The sequence below is a fragment of the Prionailurus bengalensis genome, chromosome D3 (assembly GCF_016509475.1).
Source record: "Prionailurus bengalensis isolate Pbe53 chromosome D3, Fcat_Pben_1.1_paternal_pri, whole genome shotgun sequence".
NCBI lineage: Eukaryota > Metazoa > Chordata > Mammalia > Carnivora > Felidae > Prionailurus > Prionailurus bengalensis.
Genome location: NC_057356.1, coordinates 81238887 through 81247213, shown reverse-complemented (window position 1 = coordinate 81247213; position 8327 = coordinate 81238887). Strand labels below are relative to the sequence as shown.

Sequence of the window (8327 nt, the reverse complement as noted above, 5' to 3'; positions counted from 1 at the left end):
TGGGTTCAAGCCGTGCATCAGGCTCTGTGCTGACAGCTCAGAGCCTGGAGACTGCTTCAGATTCTGTGTGTCTCTCTCTTTCTGCTCCTCCTCAGCTCTCTCTCTCTCAAAAATAAACATTTAAAAAAATTTTTTTAAGAAAATTCATGACAGACTAACCTTCCCTTCAGTAAAGCCATAATATGAACCTGATGCTTCTCTAGGAACTCCAGGTCACATCAAGGTCGCCATGGATTCACTCAGTGAAGCAAACACCCACTTTGCAGTGGATCTGTTCCAGCAGTTCAAACTATCAAAGAAGAATGACAACATCTTCTATTCCCCTTTATCCATCACATCAGCATTAGCCATGACCTACTTAGGAGCCAGAGAAAACACTGCCCTCGAAATTGGGGAGGTAGGTGTCAGCTGCCTACACACTGACCAGCTTAGACGGATCTCTCCGTTGGCTTGGGTGCAGATGACCACAGATCCGGCTGTGCAGCACAGGAGGCTGGGCAAACATTCCCATAACTGGGTGAGCACAGAGCTGTGGGGAGCACACGCCCTCCCCTGGGCTCTGCCCCATTTGCCTCCCTGTGCCTACATTTCCTCTGGGAGCTGGGATGAACTCCCACAACTGCACAACAAGTAGAGGAGAGGCTTAAATGGAAGAGTAACGGTAGAAGTGAGGCGCTGACTGAAATCCATGGAAAACATCCTCACGCTTCCTGAACAATGAATAACAACACAGGATTCTTTGAAGTGGCTGGTGATCAATCAGCTTTGCGGTTGTTTTTCAAGGAGCAAAAGCTTACACTGCAGTTTTCTCTTTTTCCTTTGCGTATTGGTTTTGGTTTGGTTTGCTATGAGGTTTTGTTTTGTTTGTTTTGGGGTTCTTTCTCTCTTTTTGACTTCCAGATCTTTTAAGTACTTTTCTTGTCCCACTTCCTGCCTCTTCCAGGTCCTTCACCTCAACGAAGCCACACACAACATGAGAGGAAGAACTACGACAGATCACGTGAGTCACAGAACACTGGGGTCTAGGAGGAGAATCACACATCCAAGAGGGTCCCACTTTAAAACGGGAATTTCAGATAAACTGTGAAAAGTCAGCTTTTAGGAGAAATCTTAAGCAAAATAGATTGGACAGAGTTGTTTCTCATTTCATATTACATATTGATTTCTTTCGTATTTTTGTTTCCGGAGTGGAGATCACTACTGTTCTTAAAGAGCTTCAAATTCCTGCTCTGCTGTTCACCACTGGGGAACGTGAACAAGACACAACTGCTCTGAGGCACAGTGACCTCAGCCCGGAGAACTGGGAGTAATAAAAGAATCTGCCTCAGTACATACAGACAGATGTAAAACATTACGACAGTGCCTAGATTACTGGAAACTCTGACAAATTTTATGTATTGTCATCATAGAATAACAATAATTACAGTAATCATAAAACTGTTGCTAAAATAGTATCATTTTAATTAATTCATAAATGGAATTAAGAGGAATAAGCACACATCCAAGTAAATTGTGAAAAATGATTATATGAGTTATATAGTTTATAACCTGATGGTCCAAATCTTTTAGCTAGCAAGTGGAAGTTTCAGGATTCAGACAGGCCTAGGTTCAAAAATTGTCGCTGGCTACCCATGGCTCTTTGGAAAGTTTATTTAATTCTGAGGGTTTTTTTTTCATCTGAATTAGTCTAAAGACCCACAGGTACCAATGTAAAGTCCTTACCAGGCACATACTGTTCCTACACGTAAGAGTACGGCTATCATGAGTGAAGGTCATGGTCAGTAGGTCTTAGAACATAATACCATCTAGGAGAGCACAGGCCTTCATGTCATAATGTAACTGAAATGTACAAATCCAACATTATCACACCAGTGATGGCTGCTAAAATGAAATATGCTTCTAGTTTTTAGGGAGCTTACGTTTAGCTGGGAAGCTTAACCTAATCGTTTGTAGCAATTAGAAGGCAATCCAATGGTGGAATTGTACTGCATCTACAGTTCAAAAGTGAAAAGACTGGATTATTTAGAGCAGGAACAAAGAATTTCCTAGAAGAGACTGAATGTAAAGATTTCGAAGAATATTTAAGTAAATCCACCGAAAATCAGGGAACAACAATGAATGTCATCTGTGGGAATACCAAACTTTACCTTCGGATCTAATAGATATACACGGGGTTAGTATTTATATTTACGTTGACAGAGACTACAATGAGCTTACTTTTTGATATTTGAAGGTTGAAAAGTTGGGCAATGTGCACCACCAATTTCAAAAGCTTCTAACGGAATTAAAGAAACCCACCGATGCATATGAACTGAACATTGCCAACAAGTTCTATGGAGAAAACAAGTATCCATTTCTTCAAGTAAGTTTCACCTGGCCTTCCACACCTTATTTGAATCCTGGGCCGTCAGTCCTTCAATGACCAAACGGGAGACAGTCAGGCAGATGAACCTGGCTGATCCACACGGGGAGCATTTACACGGGGTGCAAGATTCCCTTGCCTCAACTATACCAGATGAAGTTTCCTAGAACCTGACAATCTGCCAGTATAGAGTGTGGGTTCAGGGATTACTTTATAACCCAAGGGAAGGCTCAGTAGCAAAGGAAGTCATGAGATGCCCCTCGGGAGCTGACACCACTCAGTTACACAGTATAAATTTTGATGGGCAATGACTAATGGGATACTGACGAGAGGGCAGGCTTGTGAGTCTCTAAGGAGAGTTGGGGAAGTACCAGGGAAGACTGAATGCCCAGAATGGAAGACTAAGGATTGACAGTACTGGTGAGGAGTCCCAGAAGCACACCATCTCCTTTGGGGCATCACGCTTTGCAGTTTGCAACCCACGGCCTCTCCTGTCCCAGCCTAGGTACAGAAGGCATTGCCCTTCGAAGACTTCATTCTTGCACCAGCCTGTGCTTCCTTTTCACGTTACCCACGTGGTAACTGTGCAAAATATGCATGGGCAGGAAAAAGTAGATTTCTCCAGGGTTCGTCTAGATTCCTTGTACTCTATCTTGTCAAGATTGAAGATAATTAACTTGGGAATACATAGTTACTGACAAATTACTCTTAATTCTTCTTTGTGTCCTTCCTTCCTTCCCACATCAAAGGACTATATGGATAACGTCAAGAAATTTTACCTAGCCAGTGTGGAATCTGTTGATTTTCAAAATGCGGCAGAAGAAACTCGTAACAAGATTAATTCCTGGGTGGAAAGCCAAACAAATGGTAGAGTATGGGAGCTCTCCCATTTAGAAAACAAAACACTTTTGAGTCCCTGCTGTGCATGGAACCTATTCTTGACACCCTATGGGATGCCCGTGGGGCGGGGCTTGGCTTTGAAGAGAGGATGGAGAAGGGTACTGCAGATGACCGAACGGTCCAAGTCAATGTGGAGAGTAACAAGGGGGGCCCAGGAGGTAGAACAGAAAGACGACTACAAGGAAACACGGCTGGCAATCTGTGCTTGCTCGTGGCCAGAGATGACCGGATGTCTGTGAACCTCAACACTCTGCTCAGACCCTGTCTTCGGTTCACATCCTCTGTTCTCTATTCTAGTGGAGAATAAAGAGGAAGACACCGCGGGGAGTGGTGTCTGACAGCACGTACGTTTCAGACTACAGAGCTCGCGCCATTTGTCCTAAAGAACAATCAAGCCCTATTTCGTCACAGCCGTGAGCCTAAAGTTGAAAAACAGAAAGAAAAGGAGGGAGGGAGGAGCGGAAGAACTGAGGGAGGGAAGGGGGGTGGAGTCGCTTGGAAGAGCAGCTGACCCCAGTGTATGACTCTTCAGTGTGTGGTGACCGAAGTCCTCCAAAAACAGAAGCTGAACACCTTTCCCATGACAACGAGGGGTGTCTCTATCAGGCTGGTGCCGTGAGGAAAGCTGAACCTCGAGAACCACTGCTCACCGTCCCTAAAGTAGTGACTTGTGTGAATAATTAATGATCGCTTGTAACTTTCAGAGCATCTTCCAAACAAACCACTTGTACTTCTATGGCAGACCTCTGATGTTCTTACTTTTGCAGGAAAAATCAAGGATCTGCTTCCCGAAAACTCTCTTGAGTCTACCGTTCTGGTTCTGGTGAACGCAGTCTATTTCAAAGGACTGTGGGACAAGAAATTTGATAAAAAATATACGGTGGAGGAAAAATTTTGGCTGAACAAGGTATTATAATTGATTTATTTATTTGATGTTTATTTATTTTTGAGAGAGAGAGAGACAGAGCATGAGTTGGGGAGGGGCAGAGAGAGAGGGAGACCCAGAATCCGAAGCAGGCTCCAGACTCCGAGCTGTCAGCACAGAACCCGAAACAGGGCTTGAACTCACGGACTGTGAGACCATGAATTGAGCCGATGTTGGACGCTTAACAGATACAGCCACCTAGGTGCCCCTGTAATTTATTTATAATAATGTAACACAGTCATACATGGAATGTTAACTTTCAACTCCTATCTGATAGTGTGTACAACTGCAGGTAGAAAACAGAATTTGTCATGGCTGCATTGTCCTCTTTGATTTTTTTGACTCTATTTACTTGGGGATACTTGAAGAACCCTACCATCTGTTAGAAGGAGGATGTGTATCTCAATAGCGTTATCTTCTGTTGAATAATGCCTCACTTGGCGTTTGTTTGCCACGTCAATTACCTCAGGATACAAGCAAACCCGTGCAGATGATGAAACAGTCCAGTGTCTTCAATTTCACCTCACTGGAGGACGTACAGGCCAAGATCCTGGAAATGCCATACAAAGGCAAGGATCTAAGCATGATGTTGCTGTTGCCAAATGAAGTGGACGGTCTGCAGAAGGTACAGTCTTGTATCTCTGATTCTTCCTACTATTGCCTGACTTCCCAGCAGTACAATGCTTGTGTGCGTCATTCACTGCACCAACGATCACAGTTAGCTGGTGGTGGCTGACAGAGTTCAAGTACAGAGTACGTCATTTCTTCTCTGCCAACAGCCTAAAAAAGAATTGTTAAGGAGAATCTGGAATCCTGTGTGTTCCAAAAAGTAAATATCTTTTTTTTTACATTTTATTTATTTTTGAGAGAGAGAGACAGAGCACAAGTGGGGGAGAGGCAGAGAGAGGGAGACACAGAATCTGAAGCAGGCTCCAGGCTCTGAGCTGTCAGCACAGAGCCCGACATGGGGCTCAAACTCACAAACCGTGAGATCGTGACCTGAGCCAAAGTCAGACGCTTAACCAACTGAGCCACCCAGGCGCCCCTCAAACAGTAAAGATCTTAAATATCGCAGCGTGATATAGAAGATTATACAGAAAATCTCAACATCACAGGTCCCATTAATATTCTGAAAAACCTACCTAGGTGCACACATTAATATTTTGCAACCATAAGAACTTCTAATATATTCCAGTCTATTCACGTGAAGACAAGGAAATAAGCACTCATATGTAGGCGACGTGACACATGGAAATATTTGCAAGCTCACTTATAAAAAAAACGAGCAAATTAAAACAACAAAGGGTACATTTGAAATATTAAATCACAGTAGTTTTGCAGACAACGGACAAACAGATTTAGCTTTTCAATCTGGAAGTATTCTGTTGCTAGGAGCTCGAAAATCATTCAGAGTCTCATTGCTCAGAGACAAACAAACAAACAAACAAACAAAAAATGTGTGTGGAGGGACTACCATTTTCCTCTTAAAACTGTTATAATGAAGTTAATATATAAGAATACCAACAATAGTATCTGACGCATAAAAGACAATCCAAAGATGGCAGCTTGCAATGACTCCAACAGCCCGTGATGCTGCTGACATCCCAGTGACCTTGCTGCAACCAAAATAGATACTGTGCTAACGCTGGGCTTTGGAGATCCTCAGGGAAAGTAATACGGCAGTACACATGAAGAGCCACGACCCTGTGCATACTCCAGCTCAGCAATCCTCATGATCAATAACATCAGGAATCCCAGTCCTGGGATTTTAACTTAAAGTAACGAATCCAACAAGGCAAGGAGCTCAAAATATTGAAAGGTTCAGAACAAGGAACAATGGCGTATCTTCCTATTGCCAAGAGTTTAACTTAGCGACTGACACATAGTGAATGCTTAAAAATATGTGTACGTTGAATCATCAATTTAGTGTTAATAGTGTGTAACAATTTAAACTTGTTTAGAGTACAATATATCTGTATGAGAAATGTTTACAAATAGGTCAAGCAAGAAAAAGGAATATAAGTAGGACATACACTATCATCATTTAAATCAGGGTGTAAAAAGTTAGGTATATAAGGATAGTAACAAGACGAGTCTATTTGAAAATGAAGCATGTCATGTGGGGAGTGTAAAAAATAGATACATAGTTCATTTCTCACAAAATGATCTGATTTAATAATTCTGTTGCGCATATATGTATGCATATATATCCATGTGTATATATTTATACAATGCATATGTATTTATGTATACAGAAATATAACACAGTCATGAATATATAGTACATTTTTCAATTGTATAATATCTTTTTATGACTGTGTTATTTTTGCCTCCTCAGATAAGATGTAATAAACTGAATCTTCTGTATTTACATTTTACTGTCAAAATAAAAGTTTTCTATAATTCAATCCAATGTTAAATCATGTTTGATGTCCAATGAGAATCATGTCGGTTGTTCCTGTTTTCTACCGCTGTAGCTTGAAGACCAGCTCACCGCTGAGAAACTAGCAGAGTGGACGAGCTCACAGAATATGAGCGATAGATGGGTGGATTTATATTTACCTCGGTTCAAAGTGGAAGACGACTATGACCTCAAGGCCACGCTGCAAGCCTTGGGGATGCTGGACGCCTTCAATACACAGAGAGCCAACTTCTCAGGCATGACAGGGAGCCTGGATCTCGTGGTGTCTAAAGCCCTCCACAAGTCCTTTGTGGAGGTGACTGAAGAGGGCACCGAGGCCACAGCTTCTACAAACATAAATGTTGGGTATACATCACCACCAATTTACCATTTTCGTTGTGATCACCCTTTCCTGTTCTTCATCAAGCACAATAAGACCAACTGCATTCTCTTCCTGGGCAGAGTCTCTTCCCCTTAGATACAATTAGCCTGCCACTACTTACCGAGAAATGCAGTCTTTCCAGTACATTGACTGCTAAAAATAACATATTCTCTTTCATTCTTTTGTTCCTTTCCAATCTCATAGTCATCACTGGGAACTTAATGGTTGTCTATCCATCTCCCTCTTTCTACAAACACATGTAAACCTACTTTATCTCCCCATGATAATTCCCCGTTGGACAAAATGTTCAACACGAGGTAAAAGGATATTTTAATACTCTATCTTCTACTAAATTTGAATAATATCTATTTCAAAAACCATATCTACTATTCAAACGTACTAACCTAAATACCCACATTTATTTGAATTTAGGTGACATCTAGCACCCTTACTTGTCTACATTTCTTTTATTTTGTGAAACAGATGATCAATAAAACATTTATTCAAATTATTTGTTGCTTTCCTCTTTTTTTCGTTTCAACAAAGTACAAGTGACCCACCACACAGAGGAAAGATAATTTAAAAATATACTATCACATTAAAAAGAAAATTCAAAATAGGAGCAGAGCATGATAAGGCTGAAGGTAGTTTGGTACCAAACATGAAAGGTGCTGTAGGCCACGTTCACAACTTTCTATTTTATCCTAAAACAAATGGAAAGCCAGTACAGGTTTCATTTGTTTGTTTCCCAAAGATGAGACTGAGATCATCATATCGGCATTTTAAAATTATATCTCTGGCTATTGTGATATAAATGGATGAGAGAAAAGAACAGTGTAGATACAGTGAGATTAATCAGTAAGCCATCAGAATGTCAGAAGTGGCACTGGGGAAAACCAGATATGTAAGAATTACTTCACAAGTAAAGTGCACAGGATTCCAGCAACACATTATATATGACAGAAATGAGAGACAGAAGCCAAAAACCATGTCCAAGTTTCTGGCCTACCCAACTGGTCGCATGGAAGAAGATTTTGTTTTGGAAGGAAGAAAAGATCGTGGGTTTAGGTTTGTATCTGTCGAATTTTAACTGCTTTTTTTTAAAGTTTATTTATTTTGGGGGCGGTGCGCATGCAGGGGGGAAGGGCAAAGAGGGAGAAAGAGAATCCCGAGCAGGCTCTGCACTGTGAGTGCAGACCCAGGAACAGGGCTTGAACTCACAAACCATGAGATCATGACGTGAGCTGAAATCAAGAGTCCGACACTTCACCAACTGAGCCCCCCAGATGCCCCTTAATTATTTTTGAGACATCTCAATGGACTTGTCCAGTAAGCACTGGAATACATGAGTCCAGAA

General features: G+C 41.6%; 1 protein-coding gene across 1 annotated transcript; it reads left to right on the top strand.

Moving 5' to 3' along the window:
* Positions 1-202: 202 nt before the first annotated feature.
* Positions 203-7472, top strand: SERPINB3 (serpin family B member 3). Its single transcript, XM_043557194.1, has 7 exons — positions 203-397; positions 944-1000; positions 2234-2362; positions 3112-3229; positions 4030-4169; positions 4657-4812; positions 6665-7472. The coding sequence occupies exons 1-7, from the start codon at positions 230-232 to the stop codon at positions 7064-7066; spliced, it is 1170 nt and encodes a 389-aa protein (XP_043413129.1). The 5' UTR covers positions 203-229; the 3' UTR covers positions 7067-7472.
* Positions 7473-8327: the final 855 nt, after the last annotated feature.